The sequence below is a fragment of the Podarcis filfolensis genome (genome assembly GCF_964270895.1).
Source record: "Podarcis filfolensis genome assembly, chromosome: 1".
Lineage (NCBI taxonomy): Eukaryota > Metazoa > Chordata > Lepidosauria > Squamata > Lacertidae > Podarcis > Podarcis filfolensis.
In genome coordinates, this window is record NC_139604.1 from 120,512,599 (window position 1) to 120,531,131 (window position 18,533).

At 42.4% G+C, this 18,533-nt stretch overlaps 1 protein-coding gene across 9 annotated transcripts in view; it reads left to right on the forward strand.

The window, feature by feature from the left end:
• Positions 1–2,428: 2,428 nt before the first annotated feature.
• The window catches only part of PPP2R5C (protein phosphatase 2 regulatory subunit B'gamma), a 78,065-nt gene continuing 61,960 nt past the window's right edge, over positions 2,429–18,533 (forward strand). For 2 of the 9 annotated variants that reach the window (XM_083614952.1, XM_083614955.1), the window contains exons 1-3: positions 2,514–2,829; positions 4,932–4,997; positions 10,805–10,967. In XM_083614952.1, coding sequence (XP_083471078.1) covers positions 2,794–2,829; positions 4,932–4,997; positions 10,805–10,967 — 265 coding nt within the window. In that variant the 5' untranslated portion in view covers positions 2,514–2,793. Of the gene's footprint in view, positions 2,830–4,931; positions 5,019–10,804; positions 10,968–16,586; positions 16,630–18,533 lie in introns of those variants that run through there. The other 7 variants (XM_083614951.1, XM_083614949.1, XM_083614948.1 and 4 more) reach the window with 7 other exon arrangements.

Genomic DNA, 18,533 nt, shown 5'->3' on the forward strand with positions numbered 1-18,533 from the left:
GCTATAGAGTCCACAGCAAAAGTCAATGGACTGGGTCAAATTAGGTCTTCTTCCACATGCTCCCTCTTGGGCTTGCTGATCGGAAGGTCAGCGATTCGAATCCATTCAAAGAGGTGAGCTCCCGTTGCCCTGTCCCAGCTCCTGCCAACCTAGCAGTTCGAAAGTATGCCAGTGCAAGTAGATAAATAGGTACCACTGCGGCGGGAAGGTAAACAGCGATTCCGTGCACTCTGGCACTCAGCACGGTCCTCCGTGCGCCAGTAGCAGTTTAGTCATGCTGGCCACATGACACATAAAGCTGTCTGTGGACAAACACCGGCTTCCTGGGCCTGAAAGCGAGATGAGCACCATAGTCCCATAGTCACCTTTGACTGGACTTAACCGTCCAGGGGTCCTTTATGTTTACCACATGCAGGTGGTGCATTCTGTTAATGGAAGGCTTGTTTTATATTTTGCACTAGAATACCGTTTGAGAAAAGTGAAACTCAGGGCCTAATTACACATTATGCTAATGGCATGATTAGCAATCATATCGAGGGTGTGTGTGTGTGTGTGTATATACACATACCAGGTGCACGTGTGAATGTGGGGAATTGTCATTAGTGCTTCAATGTGATGGGAGGGAGGTTTAAACCTTCTCTTCCCAGCTGCAGTCTCAGTAAATTAGCATTTGGCACCAATGGGAGGTTTTGCCTAATGCTACTTGCCATGCAGGGGGGGACAGCTTTTCCAAGATTGCTCCTCCCTATGTGCTGTGGTGCCAGTGTCAAGCATGCTCTCCCCCCCCCCCCCCCGCTAGTAATTAATTTTTAAAAACCTGTGATGAGATTTACTAATCATGTTGTTAACATAATGGGTAGTCAGGTCATAAATCCAAATATATTATTCTACTTGCACAAGAGCAACTTGCCACTGTTGTTTGTGCAATTGGACGCGTGAGATCAGCTATGGAATCTACCTTGAATAATGTTGTGTGTGGATTCTTGCTCAAGCTTTTATGGAGCTGCTGTTTGTCTTTTCCTGGTGCCTCTTCGGATCCAACCCATTGCTTGTGCTGCTGTAGCTAAACTGGATCAGTAAGATTAGGCTGTAAATTATATGTGCAATATTGTTCGAAAGGGAAGTTGATATTCCAGAGCCAAAGATAAAAAGTTCAGAAATCCCAGTATATGCAGAGTTATTTTGTTGCTGCTCCTAGCATGATAGCATTCTGTTACTGGACTCATAATACAGTTCATTTGTTTACATGTATAACAAATGCTACTGGCAAAGTAAAGAAACATTGTACAGGTGGTGCTCTCTTCTTTGCGTAGCTTACATCTGCATAAGTTGGCCCACAGGACTACTACAAAGCATTTTTTAAAAAAACACCGGCCAAGTTATGTGACTAAAGCTACTGATCTCCACCTGCTCCTTTATGGACTCCCAGCTCAGTGTGTTTAATTACATGGTTGTCTCATTTTGTTCCTAAAATGTACAGTACAACGGTAACCAGGGAACTTATTCCCCAAATATACTCTACCAAATACTCAAACACTGGACTGGGTGCTTCCAAAAGAGATTGAATATTTTCGCCAAGTGTAGCAAATGAAAAACAGTTTCCCAGGGAAGATGTCCTATGTCAAAATAAACAGAGGGGGTAGGACAGATTTTCATTGCCCTACAACATGTTTTAAAGTCGTAAAGAGGCCACATTCCTCTAAGACAGGGGTTCTCAAAGGGTGTAGTGCACCACATTGGTGTGGCAAGAGAGGATGGCATGTGTGGAGGAGATTCAAGGACAATCAAATAAACATTTTAACATTTCAGTGTAGTATAGTAGCTTTCTTTCTTTTTTAATTTACAGAAGACAGATTATTTTTTTCCAAAAAGAGCAAGAGCATTAAGATTGATAATGGGGACCATCCTAGTCGTGCTTTCCAGTGGATTTCTTATGAATAATAAAAAAAATCCAGCGTGACACGAGCAAAGTTTTATTCTGAAAGTATGGCCAAGAGGGGGAAAAGTTTTGAGGACCACTGCTTTAGGTCGTCTTTTAGCTGAGACAAGGCTGATCCAAGGCTGCCTGAGACAAATGACAAGATGGCACTCCTTAATTTCATGTACACCTGACCAGACCAGCAGCTTCGACGCCGGCAATGGGACACAAAACACACCTGAGGGCTTCAGGCAAAGAACACACAGCACGCATGGCACATATGATGCGCTCACTATCTCTCTCTCTTCTCTCCCACCCACCCCATATCCCGCCCCGCTTTGGGGGCGATAGGGCTAAGGTTTCTCTGTTTCTCCTCCTTCCCTCAGGCAGGCGGGGAAAAGGGCGGGAAACCGGCTTCCCCCCCCCCCCCGCGGCTTCGTGAGGAGAAGTTTGCCTCTTCCGCCAAAGCGGCGTCGGCGTCAGGGAGGGGGAGGGGACGTGGAAAGTACCGGGGAGGAGGGGGAGGAGGAAGAGCAACGTTGGCGCCACGTGACGCGGCGCAGCCAATGGAGGAGGGGCCCCGCCCCGCCGTGGAGCGAGAGTTGCCGACTGAGGCCGCCGCCTCCTCCCTTCCTCTCCTTTGCCGCCGCCGCCGCTCCTGGGAGTCCGAGAAGGCGGGGTGGTTGGCTGGTTGGGGGGGGGAGGGAAGAGGGGAGAAGCTTCCGCCGGGAGGGAGGCGAGGCAGGCCGGCTGGCCGGCCGGTGAAGTAGCAGCGGCAGCCCCGGGGAAGAGGAGGAAGGGGGAGCCACCGTCCCCGCCGTGGGAGGCTGAGACTCTCCGGCCTGGCGGGCCCCCAGCCGCCCACCCAGCCGGCCATGCCGAATAAAAACAAGAAGGAGAAAGTGAGCCAGGTCAGGCCTGAGGAGGAGGCGCGAGCTGGAGGAGGTCCTGGGAGAGGAGCAGGCCCCGGGGAGGGTGTCGCTGGCGGGGTGCAGGCAGGCCTGCGGGGGAAGCTGGAGTTTGGGAGGTGGAGGAGGGGGGAAAGGGGGTTATGGGGGTCCGGGGGGGTCGCTAGTACTGGCTGGGCTTCGGGGAGGGTGGTCTGAAAAGCCACACAAGCTGTACCTCCTGAGAGCAGCTGCTTCTTCTTCCCTGAAGATTTGTTAAAACACACGCGTCCCTGTGTACACACGTATACATAAGACACGCGCCTTCCATTATCCGCGCACGCGCGCCGCGCTTCATTATTTTACGCGCAGGCTCCCACACGGATCTCGAAAAGGGTGACAAAAGGGCAAGAAGCACGAGTTTGTACTTTGGGGGGATAAAGCGACAAAGAGTCTTGTGGCTTTTTTTTAAAAGGACTAACAGGTTTACTGTGGCGCGGGAGTTAAGTCTTTTAGTCTTTTAGTTGTTGCAGCAGGCTTAGGGAGGCTCAGCACCCCTTGCTTTGAGGTTGGTTTCTGGAGGTGTCCGGTGTTCCTTGCTAAAAAGTGGGTGGGTTTCTTTTGGAGGGGAGAGGGGAAAGGCTGGCATGGCTAAGGCCAGTGGGAAATACACAACAGAGTTGGTATGGTGGAATCGGTGTTGTTTGTTTATTTATATTTTAATTGGGGCATGTCCTAACAAACTTCCAGATATGCTTGTCAGCTTTCTGGATTTGGCTCTGTCATGTATTTGCAAAAAGAGGCAATTAAAACAAATGTTAAGGTTTAACATGTCATCCTCCTGCTTGGGTAGGGAAACATATTGGCATCTTGACACAGACATGATTGCCTTGAAGTGAGTGATGTTTAGGCATAAATCTTAAGTAATGCTGCAATCCTGTCCACAGGTACTTGGGGGTAAGTGCTGCTGCTTGATGAGATATATTTTGAATAAGCATACATAGGATCAGGCTGTGTGATTGCCAGATGGAATGGTCCTCCCTATGTGTGTGGTTCTGGAGGTGGGGAAACTATTGCACAAGCAAAAAATCCTTGCACAGGGCTTCCATTGACTGGGCACATTAAGTAAAACCTGTCCTTTGTCTTCTAATTGACAGGGCAACTGAGGCAGAAACCTGGCCTCTTTCAGACATTCCAAGAAGTCTTGTTTTAGTGCTAAAACTGTGATAAAAGGCTCCTCTTCCACTTAACAGGACCCTTTAGTGTTGAATTCCATGCAACATCTGCACATCTGTTAAGAATTTGTGTGCTTATTGCACTCTGTCTGCTATCTTTGGTATCTCACTGTTACCCCAACAGACAAAAAAGGCTGTAGCACAGGCCAAATAAATCCCAATAAATTTAGGGGAAGAACAAATCCAGGTGCTCTGTGCTGGCTGTTAACCTGGGTTCTAATTGTCAGGTGTGTTCTGAAGTGCTGGGGAGGGGAAAGTCTCAGGTCTGGTTTACACTTTATTCCTGCTGTTATAAACATACAAAGTTATGGGAGTGAGCCTTGAACTTGCATGTCTTTTCCTCTTCTCTGTTGTACATAGTTTTCAGTTTGAACACATGGGGTCAAAGTTTAAAGTAGACCTCAGGATCATAGTACTGAAGGTGATGTCATGGATCACCTGTTGCATCTTTGCAACCGTAGGATATATTCCCTGAGCTTCTTCTGTACTAGCTGTGGCCATCCAGCCTCCTTATAATTCTCCAGGGTTTGAAATTGCTCAGACCCCAGTGTCTCTGTCCAGATTTCTAAGCTGTTCTTAAAAATTAGAAAGCAGTGGTTGATTGCCATAATACTTTCTGCAGCTTTATTGCCCATCCCTGTCCCATCTCCTTTCTGACAGCTTTCCTTGAAATTTCAAAACTATTGCATGTTTCCTTTTACTTGCATTGGGGTAGTTGAGCTTGATTTGAAAACTATGCTGCTTGCTAAGAGAGAGTAAATGGAAACCTAACATCTTCTCTTTTATAGTAAGCATGTGTTGCCATTTATTTTATTTCATGGATTTTGTAACTGAAATTGTACTGTTTCTTTTTCTAAGTAGGGGAAACTTACATGTCTCTGTAAATTTCAGGAACCTCCGAAAGCAGGGAAAAGTGGGAAAAGTAGCAAAGATGTGCAAGATAATCTGGACATGGAGGTAAATGTTACAAATTTAAATGTTTTGCTTTCTTTCAGAAATGTTTACACTGATGTTTTATAAATTCCTTTGCTGATATTTGGCAGTGCTTTTCAGTCCCTCTTGTGATCACTAGCAACTTCTCAGTTAAAAACTAAAAAGTGAAGTGCCTTAGTGACCTTGTTTTGTGAGAAGCAGTAATGTGAAGTTCTCAAAGTGTGATTAAAAATTGTTCCTCAGTGTTTTTCTTTGAAGTTAAGAAATTCAGTTTTGACCTGTATGCCACCTTTAAGAGTAAAACACTCTCAATGGGGCTTGTTCTCTTTACCATGAACTTCTGGGTAACTAGGCAAACTTCTGTTTGTTAGCTCTCCCTGCCCCCCAATCTGAAATACAGGAATAGAGCTGGTTTACCTTACAGGAATGTTGTAAGAAATATTGAGATAATACACTTCAGGTGCTTTGAACATTTAGGAAAATTGCGCTACAATGATTGGGGATCTATATTTTTGCCTTTTACAAGTATGGTGGTGTACCAGTTTTTAATAGAGTAGACCCATTGAAATTAATTGGCATGACTAACTTAGGTCCATTAATTCCAGTGGAATTCTACCCTGAGTGGACGTTAGTTGGATACAATGCATAGACTCTTGGAAATGAATGTCTTATGAAAGACTGCCAAATGTACTGTACCTTCTACAGATTTGTTCTTAAGGCTGCAATCATGTACACATTTGCCTATAAAAAAGTTCCATTGGGTCTTATTTTTTATGAAAGTACAGCTTTCTCATTTTATGTTTTAAAATGATTCGGTTTGGCATTTCTGTGTGCTGACAAATGCTGATTTCAGCACTTGGAATGTGTTACTATTGAGGCATTTTTAGGATGGGCGTCAGTCATGGATGCTTTAGTTGAGATTCCTGCATTGCTGGGGGTTAGACTAGATGATCCTTGGGTTCCCTTCCAACTCTACAATTCTGTGATTCTATAAAAAGGCATAGGGAAGTAATATGTCTGTTACTGTTAACACATTCTTTAATGCTTTTGTCAAATCTTTAGCTGAACTACTTAAGCAATGTTTTTAAGCATGATAGAAATAGAAATACTTTATTGTCACTGTGCCACTTGTTTACAGTGAAATTAAACGAGCCCCCCCCCCACAATCTCTCTGTCTTTTTAAAAGTTTCCAAAGTGTGTCAAAAGTGTTTACCCTGTTACTGCAGCCAGATAGTACTCAAAGGGTTTTGATGTAATAGTATGCACCTAGCCTCGTTGTATTTCCTGTATGCTGGTGGTGCAGCATGGGTGGGGCCCTGTTGCACATAATTTTCAGCATGACTTGCTAGTGCTGCATGCAAGCAGACTTGCTGTTTCCCAGATGAGAATCAAATCAGTGGGACAGGATAGATACTGAGCCTGTGACTTGGGGCTAGAATACTTGGCTGTTTCTGCCCACTTCCTCCGATGCATGGGGAGACTAGCTTCTGCTGTGCATGTTGGAGGAAGAGGGTGATTTCTGTGTCAGCTAGACATGTGTTCATATGATCCCTTGTGGCTCCCAGAGGAAAATCTGAGAGGAAAATCTGCTTCCCTCTTTATTTCACCAAAAATTATATGCCAGTTGATAATAAGGAAACCTCTTTGCACAAATATAAAATAAAACATTAAAAACATTTGAAAGATCATTAAAACCATAATGGAAAAAGGGATAAAACACGTACCATTTCCACAGATTGAAGCGGCGAAGTGGTTCTGCAAGTAAACTGGTGCTAAGCAGCTAATGCTTTATATACTAACACCTTGCATTTGGCCCAGTAGCAAATGGGCAACCAGTGCAGATCTCTTTAAGCAGAGGTGTTTCTCATCTAGACAGCTTCTCATTCCTGTCAGCAGCTGGGCTGAAGCACTTTGCACAGTTTCTGGCTCAGGCACAAGGGAAGCCCCACATAGAGTGTGCACTGCAGTAATCCAGTCTTGAGAAGTTACCAATGCCTAAATTACTGTGGCCAAGCTCTTCTGGTCCAGAAATGAGCGTAGCTGTCGCATCAGTGACAGCTGGTATAAGATTTGCGAAGAGAAGGAGCTGTAGAGACAACCTATGTTGCTGGGGAAAGGAGGATGGAGAGAGAATGGAGAATTGACAGCGATGTGGCTGAACATATGGGCCACATTTGCACAATCAGCCAGGATACGCATGAGCGGTGTGCACCCACACATCCCGCTTTGCTGCTGCTTTAGTCTTCACTTTGTGTGGGTGGTGAAGCAAACCAGGAAATGAAGTTAGCCATGGTTTAAACTTGACTTCTGAATCCTGTCTCATTTTTTATTTATTTTATTTTTACCGTTCACACAAAGGGAGAATCAATGTGGTCGAAAAGGAGCTGTCTGCATGTACATACAGCTCGTACATATCCTGACTTAACAAGCCAGGATTTGATCATGCAAACAAAGCCATGGGGTGGCTAGCACCCACAGCAGATAATCTTTCGTTGCTAAAACCACAAGGACTGTAACATGCAAGTGTTTCTGCACTTAAATTGTTACTGGCAGAATAATTGTGCATATTGGAATGCAAGACGATAGTGCAGGTACAATTAACTATTCCATTTTTTAAAATTGTCTGAATACATATTAATCTGTTTTGTGTACATGTTCGTAAAAAGAAATTAATTATCAGCATACTGGGAACCATTTTAGTCTCCAGTATGAAATTGTGTCTCGTTATTTGAAAATATATAGTGAGTGCATATTCTGAAGTGCCATTAATGGCTAAAGGTGTGATGCAGAAAAAGCGCAAAAATTCCTTGCTAAATGAATGTTCTGTGTGTTATACAATGCAGAGCTCTACCAGACTCTCCTGGCGCCATTTCTGATGGCTAGGGAACAAAGGGATACACAGAAACCATACACTTGGATGCTTCCCAGAAAATAGAATCAGCACTACAATCACATATGCTTACACGACGAAGCACAAGTAAATGGGCCAAAGGCTCAGTATGGAAGTTGGCTTCACTTAGCCTTCTTAACAGCAGCTATCCATTAGCTAGGTGGTAAATCTTATATCCGTTCAACTGGTTGTAATGTCTGCGGCGTGCAAAAATCAAAGCTTATTTCAAAAGCAGAAATTGGGTGGTTTGACGCTTTCCCATGGCCCAATATTCCCTGGCTTAACCTCTCCACCTTTCCCTTCCCCTGTATCTGTCTTGAGTACTTTGGGCTAATTTTACGTATAATCTTAAGCCTCTCTTTCTGGAAATGTACTAGCATATGTTGTTTTGTTTCAAGTGCTTGTGAAAAATACCAGATTGTGAAGACTAGAGAATGTCCTCTATTCAAAGAACAAGGAGAACACAAGTGGCTGCATCCCACAAATATTTTATTTATAGACACCTATATAAATCTTATAATTTTATTTGAATTCATGGTGGTGCTTACTTTTATGTTATCTTCTCTGTAGATCTGAAAGCACTAGTAAAATGGGTAACATATTTCAAACATCTCATGCAACTTCTCTGAAGTCCAATTAAAAATGAATTCATGGCCAGGGTTGCAGCTGAACTTTTATATTCTGTTAGGCTGGAACTACATAAAGCGGGAGCTGCTTGGCTGATTCCAAAAGTAGAGTATCAAAAAAAAGTGTGGTGTCGTTACACTGTTGAGTTTTTCTGACACCACAAGCAGCAACTAAGTAGAGCAGGGTGGGAAACTCAGCAGTCTACTGTTCTTTTGTGGTGCTGGACTTTACAATCTGGGAGGAGAGGAGACGATGGAAGGCCACAGTTTGTTGGCGCAGCAGCTATATCTATTTCTGACCTCATCTTTTTTTAAGTTATCTGCATCTGTCTTGCTTACTTTAGTCCAAATACTGATGGTCACAATTGCATCATATCAGATGTAATTAGTTTAGAGTTGTCATTAAGTAGCTTTTTGTGCATCTGCAGACCCTGCTCACAACTGCCCAAAGAGCCTTTGTGGTGTGACTAATACGGTACACCTATTTACAATTCACTGAATATCCTTATTAAAAAGACACCAAGTTCCATGGATTCCCCCCCCTTCCTTGCCTGAGGGCAAAGTATTAACTTGCCTATTCCTTTGGGTCTACAGTACTGACAATATTAATTATGAGGGGGTGTGACAGCAGACCACTGTAGAAGGTAAAGTACACTAGTCATGAGAAAGAAAGTGTTTATTGGAAGAAAATGCAAACATAGTTCAGAGAGAGCATCCATAGTCCACTCTCTCCTGAGGTTAAAGCAACTTTTTCTTCTTTAGGAAATAGAGAAGTTTCATACTGTTCCCTTTGGGGTGGGCAGGAGCAGCAATGGGGGAAGAGTCTACTGATGCAACTCTACTTGCTGTTAAGCCCCAACCCGTAAGCTTTTATTCAAAGAAAAATGCTAGTAGGCATTGATTTTCAGTTATACACAGGGTACTTTGATGAGCGGTTTTCCCTCTTTAAAATGAAGGTGACAGCAAAGAGTGTTAAAAATAGATGCAAGCTTGTTGTAAACAAAGTACTGCTTTTTGGAATCTGAAATGCTATGTGTACTTTACCTAATACCATAATGCAGGTACAAAGTAAGTTCTCAATTCTAATTTAAAGGTTTAGGAAAGTCAGCGAACTAACCTCTAACAGCTGCTCTTCAAGCGTAGTTCTTTCTTCAAAGTCCATGGATCGTAGACTTGCTGAACCTCATGGGTATTAAAGAGACATATTTAGCCACTTTGCCTCCCTATCCTTTTGGAATGTGTATAGCAGCATACAACATTAAACAAAGTCATTAATCATAGAATTATAGAGTTGGAAGGGACCCCGAGGGTCATTTAGTCCAACGCCCTGCAATGCAGGAATCTCAACTAGATCATACATGACGGATGGCATCCCACCTCTGCTTAAAAACTTCCAAGGAATGAGAGCCACCACCTCTCATGGGAGTCTGTTCTACTGTCAAACAGCTCTTACAGTCAGAAAGTTCTTTCTGGTGTTTAATTGGAATCTTTTTTCTTGTAACTTGAATCCATTGGTTTGGGTCCTATCCTCGAGAGCAGGAGAAACTCCATGTGAGAGGCATTTAGATATTTGAAGATGACTATCATTTCTCCTCTCAGTTTCCTATTTCCCAGGCTAAACATACCCAATTCCCTCATAAGGCTTGGTTTCCATACCCTTGATCATCTTGGTTGCCCTCCTCTGCACATGTTCCAGCTTGTCAATAGCCTCCTTAAATTGAGATGCCCTGAACTGGACACAGTACTCCAGATGTGTTCTGACCAAGGCAGAATAGCATGGTACTATTACTTCTCTTGACCTGGACACTATACTTCTGTTGATGCAGCCTAGAATAGTGTTAGCCTTTTTTGCTGCTGCATCACACTCATGTTAAGCTTGTGGTCCACCAAGACCCCCTAGATCCTTTTCACGTGTACTGCTGGCAATCCAGGTGTCCAATCAGATGTGCACTGTGGTTTATTTTTATGCTTTTGTGAAATAGACACACCAAGGGTGAGGCCAAAAATAGAGGCTTCATAAAGCTTGCCCAAAGTAAAGAACATTGGTATTTTCTCAAGGATGCTTCCTTTCTGGATCATGGATTGGGTGTAGCAAATCTTACAGCACTTGTTACCTTTTAGAGACTGTCTCTTGGCATTATGGACTTGTCCCCTTTAAGGTTTTCTAAAATAGGTTTAAATATGTGATGATAGCCAAAAAAGAAAACCCCTTCGGAGTTAGTGCTAATGGTATTAGAAGTGAAAACTATTGTTGACTGCTTTTATATTGTTTGACTGCTTCTGTTTAAGAAGTCTTAATTATTCTTTATATACAGGTTGCAAGCAAAAAATCCAGCAGCACCGTTGTACCTGCAACACAGGTAGCTAAAATCAAAACACCTCCTGTACAACCTGTAGTGAAGAAAGAAAAACGGCAGAGTTCCTCAAGATTTAATCTTGCCAATAACAGAGAACTCCAGAAGCTGCTAGCTTTAAAAGGTATTTACTATCTATCTTTCAGTAATCCTTGTCGTAGAAGCAAGTTGGTAATGTAAGAGTGAGCAAATTTCTGCAACTGCAGACTTCAATTTGGAGGGCTCATTTAGGCATGCACAGCAGAGGTTCTGACCTTTTCCCCTCAAAGATTGAGTCTTCAGAGCACTTCTCGAACTCGCCTGGTTTCCAAAGTGACTTGTCAAGCTGTGCTGTTGAGAGAAGGTGGGGAGAGAAAGAGCTAGTGACCTTGTTGCGCATCCAGCTCACCAGATGGCCTATAGGATTGTAGCCGTGGGGCGCGAGCAGCAGGTTACATTCCAAAATGCATGCGATAACATTGTGCATTGGTGACGTCGGGGCAAAAATTAGCTAAGAACTTATTGGGCTCTTACTCAGTATGCATCTACTGTAGAGCCAAGACTACACAAGCTTTGGTTTATTGTGGGGCCCTGGGCCATTTAAGAAAGCAAAGCAAATGGGCTTCTACTGCAGATGCTGGCAGTGAACAGAAGAACAGATGAAATTCACACTGTTGGCTATGAGTGCATGCCATTCCATAGGTGATGGCAGCAAATTTCCATCTTTTAAAGAGCCTTGGCATTCATATTTCCCAGTTCATGAGTAGCGTCCAATATGGCTTTTAGCGCTTCAATCTCTGACATACCACTTTTGGCCCACACTATTTACAAAGCTTACAATTATTCTGCCTGGGCATATTGGCACAATAAAAGGTTATCAAATTCACACCAGTTGAACTGCCAAGGTTTTCCCCTATAGGTCTTGATGACGCTCGAGGTCCCTTCCAACTCTGCAATTCTATGATTCTGTGATTGTGGTTTTCTGAGATGCTGTATTATAAAAACTTGCCCTGCCAGCACAGAACTGCAGTTTTCAGTTTTCCTTGGGAAGAGGGATTAATCCTTAAGTGAGTTTTGTAGATGATGCAGATTCAGTTGTGGGTATTTCTAAAGTGTGGGTCACATATGTATTCTTTCTTTGGCATGAAGCCATCACCTGCCTTGGTAGCTATTGCTGACCTGGATTTGAAACCACAGTTTGAAGCTGACTTTAAATCCTAATTGAGAGAGAGCACTAGTCATTAGTGAGGGTGGTAAATGCAAATACTGGTGTAACATTAACTACAGTTAGGTTTAGTTAGACTGTTCCTCCGAGAGGAGAGCATGTGATCCTGTGGCCTTGTGTAAAAAGCTTTGCTCCCATTTAGAAACACTGGCCTTTAAATATGGCACTTCATTTGATTTCGTGTTTTTAATATTCTGTTGGGAGCCATCCAGAGTGGCTGGGGCCTAAGTAAATTATTATTATTATTATTATTGGACTTGAATTCAAGTATTGGCAAATGTCTGTGTACTGAATATCAAAAAGTATCTCACAAGCGTATAAATAACTAAAGCAAAGTGGTTGGATGTATCTATGCGGTTCTATGCAATTGTGTGCCTTCTCTTTCATCTATGGTAAATGGAGGTACATTTGAAACATGCAAGTAGTATTTGAAGTGTTAGAAAGTTTAAATGTTAGGTGCAAGTTCTTCTTTATCCTGTATGATGACCAGTCAGTAACCTCAGATTCCAATAATATTCCTCCTCCCGATGCAATCTATTGCTATTTGCTTACTGCAACATCCTCTGGCTGTTAATGTGATGTTCCTTATAACTTAAAAAATAGGAAGTTCTGCAAAACATCAAGTACAGTGGTGCCCCGCAAAACGAATGCCTCACAAGACGGAAAACTCGCTAGACGAAAGAGTTTTCCGTTTTGGAGGTGCTTCGCAAAACGAATTTCCTATGGGCTTGCTTCGCAAGACGAAAATGTCTTGCGAGTTCCTGCGGGTTTTTTTTCCTTTCCCCCCCCCCTTTTTCTAAGCCGCCTATCCGCTAAGCCGCTAAAAGCCGCTAATAGCGCTAATCCGTCAATGAGCTTGCTTCGCAAGACGAAAAAACCGCTAGGCGAAGAGACTCGCAGAACGGATTCTTTTCGTCTTGCGAGGCACCACTGTATTGTATATAACTTTATTCTAAATACATTAAAATTGGAAACTAGTTGTGTAAACTTATGTTTTTGTCATTTTGCTAATAGAATTTGGTTCTCTTTATACGGAGTATAGACAATGGTTTTGAGGAAGTTCTTCAAAACATAATCCAAATACATTTCTGTTGTTAACTAGCGCTGATGCAAAGTAATGGGGTAGGATTCTGAGAATCACAGGTGAAAGGATGAAAGGTGAAAGGTTGTGGGAGGGGACTTACCAATTCCCTGCTCCCTACGAAAAAACCTCTGGAGTGTCAGGGGTCCACCCTGAACAACATGGTATGTGACATGGAGGAGAACTTGCCAAAATGATTCAGAGGCATCTTAAGGTTTATTCAGGGCTGGGGAGTCTAGGACCCCCCCCTTTTCAGACTCTGCCTAGGTTTCACCCTGACAAGAGAAGCTCTGCACCCTCGAGTGCTTTTGCCTGGCTGGAACTGTCTTTGAACTATGGTAATGCTGCTTGTTCACCTGAATGGGCAGTGAAGGTGTGTGCGAGAGAGAAAACCTTTAGACTTTTACATGACTGGAATGTAGTGTATTATGCAAAGGTAAGAGTCACTTCCATTGTTTTGCCCATTCTGACCCTGCCCATTTTTGCTTCTGGTTTTATCAAATCGCTGGCATGTGGCTTTTAGAAAGTTGCCCATGAGAGAAAGTGGGCTTCAGACTGAAAACAGTTCCCCACCCCTGGGTTAATCAGCCTTAAACACCTCAGGTGTCTTGAAACAGGCATTTTAATGTTAATTACCTAGCTCTGAAATAGCTGGGATTAAATGCAAATTTGGTGAAAATTATCTAAAACATGTGAGTTTTGCTTTGTTTTTGTTTTTTTATTCTAAGCACTTGTGCTCATTGGATTTTGTCTTGGACATAATCCAGTGAGCTGAAACATGTCTTGTACTACATCAGTACTTAACTACGCATTGCATTATCCCTCCTGCAGATACTACATTGCGTTCCTCTTTATGGTATGACTGGGAAGTCTGAGGGTGAAGTCTGAGCCACACATAAGCTGTTGCTGGTTCCTTACTTGTGTATGACTAGCAGAAAGTGTGTGGCGCTGCCCAGGAATTTGCAGAAACCAAAAACTGCTGAGATTTTTAAATGAATAATGCAACTTGCTAGTTTCTAGGGCTGTGTCCACGAGCACTCAGCCCCACCCAGGGAGCACCTGCCCCTGCGCAGAATCAGTGCAGGGGGTTGGGCTAATGTTAAACTGGTTTTGTTTAACCCCATACCGTCAGGAAGATGGGTGGGAAGGAGACATTGTGTCTCCTTTCTCGCCCTCCCAGCTGCACTGCAGAGAAACAAGTGTTCTGCTGGAAACATTCTGGCAAAGCAGACCCCATCAGCCAGCAGGACTGCACCCTTGGCAGTCAGCTCCTGCGCTGCTGATGTGCTGGGCCTGCTTATCATCTCCCTCCATAAACAAGAGTGAGAGACTGACTCCAGACACTGGCCCAATAAGTGCGCATTTCTTCTCTGCTCGTCTAGCAGATTTTACCAAGTGATTTTTAGTTCGTTTTAATTAAGCACTTCAGGGTAACCAGTTGGTGCCTTGGGTGGCTGCCCTTCATGACATTAGAACAGTTAAAGGGAGAAACTTCAGTGTCTTGGTGTTGCTTGATTTTAAACTACTGCTTGATAGCTGTAAATATTAGAAAATGAGAGTATGTAACATCTCATGGGTATAGCATTTGGTCCCAATGTTTAACCTGGCTTCATAGGAAGAGTGGAGCACTTGCAGTCTCCATCAATGTCAAGGATACTACAAATATCTTCAAAACTTGTATACAGTCCTTCAAAATTGAGAAATAGGCTTGTTCTCTTTCCTGCATAAAAACTACCGGTAATAATTTCCCAGACCAAGCAAGAATATTTGTGGAGTATTCACAACTGAATTACTCACATTACTAGTAATATTTGCATACGAAGGAAGGAAGGAAGGAAGGAAGGAAGGCTTTGCAGTGCTGCTTTTGCAAAAATCCTGGAGTTGGGTCTCTAGTACTTCTATTTTACTTATGAGGGGCCAAGGAAAAGAATTAAATTTACCAAGGCTGCACAATTTCTGGTAGCACTGGGATTTGAATGCTGGTATCTGAATGCATTAGGGAGGTTTTTAATGTTGGGGGTATTTGTGTTTTAATATTTTGTTGGAAGCTGCCCCTAGTGGCTGGGGCAATCCACTTAGATGGGAGGCATAAATAAATAAATAGGATTATAAAAAAAACTTTTTAGAGTCAGGCATTGTTTTATGTACACAGATTGGCAACATTCATCCAGAATTTCAGGCAAATATTTAGTTGTGCTTTATTTATTTTGTAAAAAAAATTTACACTGCTTGATTGTAAAAAAACTTCAAAGCAGTTTACAAAACATTAAAATAAGGAAATCATGAAAAAATCACAACCATACTTTAAAACATGCAGAAGTTAAAATATTAAAATATTTTAAAATTACTGTATTTTTTGCACCATAACACTCACTTTTTTCCTCCTAAAAAGTAAGGGGAAATGTCTGTGCGTGTTATGGAGGGAATGCCTACGGGTGGCATGCCTACGGATTTTCCTCCTCTAAAAACTACGTACGTGTTATGGTCGGGCGCGTGTTATAGAGTGAAAAATATGGTACTTCTACTTTCTGAACATCTGGATAGGCTTGACTAAACATAAATGTTGTGGGTTGAACCCAAAACCTTCTGCATACAAAACACTGAGCTATGCCAAACTGTACCAGTCACCCAGTAGCACCATAGAATTTATTGACAACCATAGACCACACCTTTGAACATTAGCACAATTTTGAAATAAGTACTGTATAAAGCTTTATTTCTGTCCATTGTACTCCAGCTGTAGAAAATGGTAGTAATAGAAGTAAATAATATATTAACGACTTAAACTGGGTCTAAGGCCTCTTGACCTATGCCTGCTTGTACGGGACTCAGTCAGTGTTACCGTATTTTTCGCTCTATAAGACGCACCAGACCACAAGACGCACCTAGTTTTTGGAGGAGGAAAACAAGAAAAAAATATTCTGAATCTCAGAAGCCAGAACAGCAAGAGGGATCGCTGTGCAGTGAAAGCAGCAATCCCTCTTGCTGTTCTTGCTTCTGTGATAGCTGCGCAGCCTGCATTTGCTCCATAAGACGCACACACATTTCCCCTTACTTTTTAGAAGGGAAAAAGTGAGTCTTATAGAGCAAAAAATACGGTAATTCTTAGTAGACACACATAGGATTGCACTGAAAATAGCTTTTCCTAAGTTCTTACCCTGGGAAGCAACCCCACAAAGTACTACACCAAGCCAGGTTGTGAAATAACATACCAGAACTACCATTACTTGTCTGCAATTTTCCAACTTGAATAGAGGTCTTGTGAGTAACTCTTACATTGTCAGAGCTGCTTCTTTAATTTAATTTTAAGGAAATCTGATATTTAGAGGAGGACTCAACTTTTAGTAGATATAATCTTATATGTAGTCAAAAGGCTTTACAATGTCTGTCTTGCACTTTTTAAAGTTCAGCTCACTATTATTTTGATAGTTTGTATTGATTGCCCTTTTTGAATTCAGGACTTGGAAAATGGATACATCTTTCATAGAGATCTGTGTCAAGGTAGGCATCCACTAACAAGCTGCCAGTTGTGTCTCATGGGCATAAGAGCTTCTGTTGATAATGGCCTTTATTTTAGCCTTTGCAAGCGTATGCTCAGCACAGAGCAGACTTCTGTGGTGTTTTTTTAATAGAATAGATGCATGTGACATGCGACTGACTGACTGACTGACTGACTGACTGACTGCTTAACTCCTTTTTGCTAGAGAGTCTGCAGTGCATGCTTATCTGCCGTCTCTTGAGTTCAGTCAAAATAATTTTTGGAGAGAGGTGACAACAAAATGGATTTGTATTTCCAGAGTGGAGTATATTTATAAAGCTATCAGTGTGCATGAGGTTTTGAGGTTTCTAAAATAACAAACAGAATGCTAATATCTGGGACAATCTAAAACTGGAACTATGTTCCATGAAACTTACAATTTGAAACTAAAATTCTTCAGTATTTGGAGTGGGTTTTGTCAGTCCCCCCCCCCTTTTAAATCCAGCTAGCTGTATAATTGCATGACTTTGAAGACTGCTGATATTCTGGCAGTTTCTGCTTAGTTTTTCTTTAAAACCTGCAGGCAATGTGCATCTTCCTTAAATGTCAGAAATGGTTTATACACTTCGGAATTCTGGAAGATGTACTGAAATTTAGTTTGAAAGATGGCTTCCTGGAAAGAATCTTCACCTTGCCATGGTTTCCTTCTATTTCAAATAAGAACGCAGAACAAAGTTTGAGTGAAATTATTGTGCCTTGCTGTCATTCCAGCAAACCTATTTCCTGGTTCTTATGCTACGTTAAACCATAGTTAAAAACAAACTGGTTTAACATGAATGTGCAGCGTGTTGGTGCACACTTGTGAAAAGCTTTTACTTCATTCCTCCCCTGCCACACTTATGAAAACAAGCCAGAGTCTGACTTGTCCTGACTCCAAGCTCAGCCTCATGGCTTCTTTCTCTCCATTATCCAATATATTATAAAACAGAGGGAATAAATTAAACTGTATCGGTATTCCAAGACAATTTTTTCAAGGTTTTGTATATGAGTTCTGATTAAAAGGTTTGTATGCAGCACTCTTTGAGTGTACCAGCATGAGCCTTTTTGCATGCATTTGAATATTGTGACCCAGTTTTCTAAGTCGCGTCCAATCCTATGCAACTTTTCAAGCCCGTGCTTGAACTTTTAATGGACTGGAGTTGAGGGAGACAGGAAATCGTAGGACCAATATGGACTATGTCATTCTTCTGGGATGGGCCAGATAAATCCCCAGTGCCTTTATTTTAGTCAAAATATTTCTAACTCACCTTTCTGCCCCATAGGGACTCCCAAGGCAGCTAACATAACAAAACTTGGAAACATACTTTTAAAAACTTTTTGATAAGATTTGTATATAAGAAAACCAAGGGGGATAGCCATTCTGCTACCTGACAGACCAAAGGCATGCTGAAATAATGCAGTATTTGCTTGACATTTTAAACACTTAGATTAAGAGGGCCAATGAAACCATAACTGATAACACACTCTCTGCCAGCTGTACCCATGCTTGAAGCAAAGCCTCCTCATGACTACTTAAGCAGGAAGAATTGTGTGTGTGGATACTATCCTTTAAGTGTACTTTTAGTATGTACATGTTTCTAGTGAGAACGAAGTGTCTGGGCACAGAACCTTTCCACATCTCTCTTTAGAAAGTTCCCTGCATTCCAAGACCTAGTTTTCATGCTTTGCATTCAGTGCAGCTAGCTGTTTGGCTACAGCGCCCTTAATTTTCAACCGTACTAATCTGACAAATTTTCATGCTTCAAAAAGTGATGCTGCACTTAGCAGTAAGCCCACTGTGTTCAGTGGGGCTTACTCCCAGGAAAATGTGTGCAGGTCATTAAGAGAACAAAGGAGAGGGGGCTCTGTGCCAGATGCCAAAACGTGG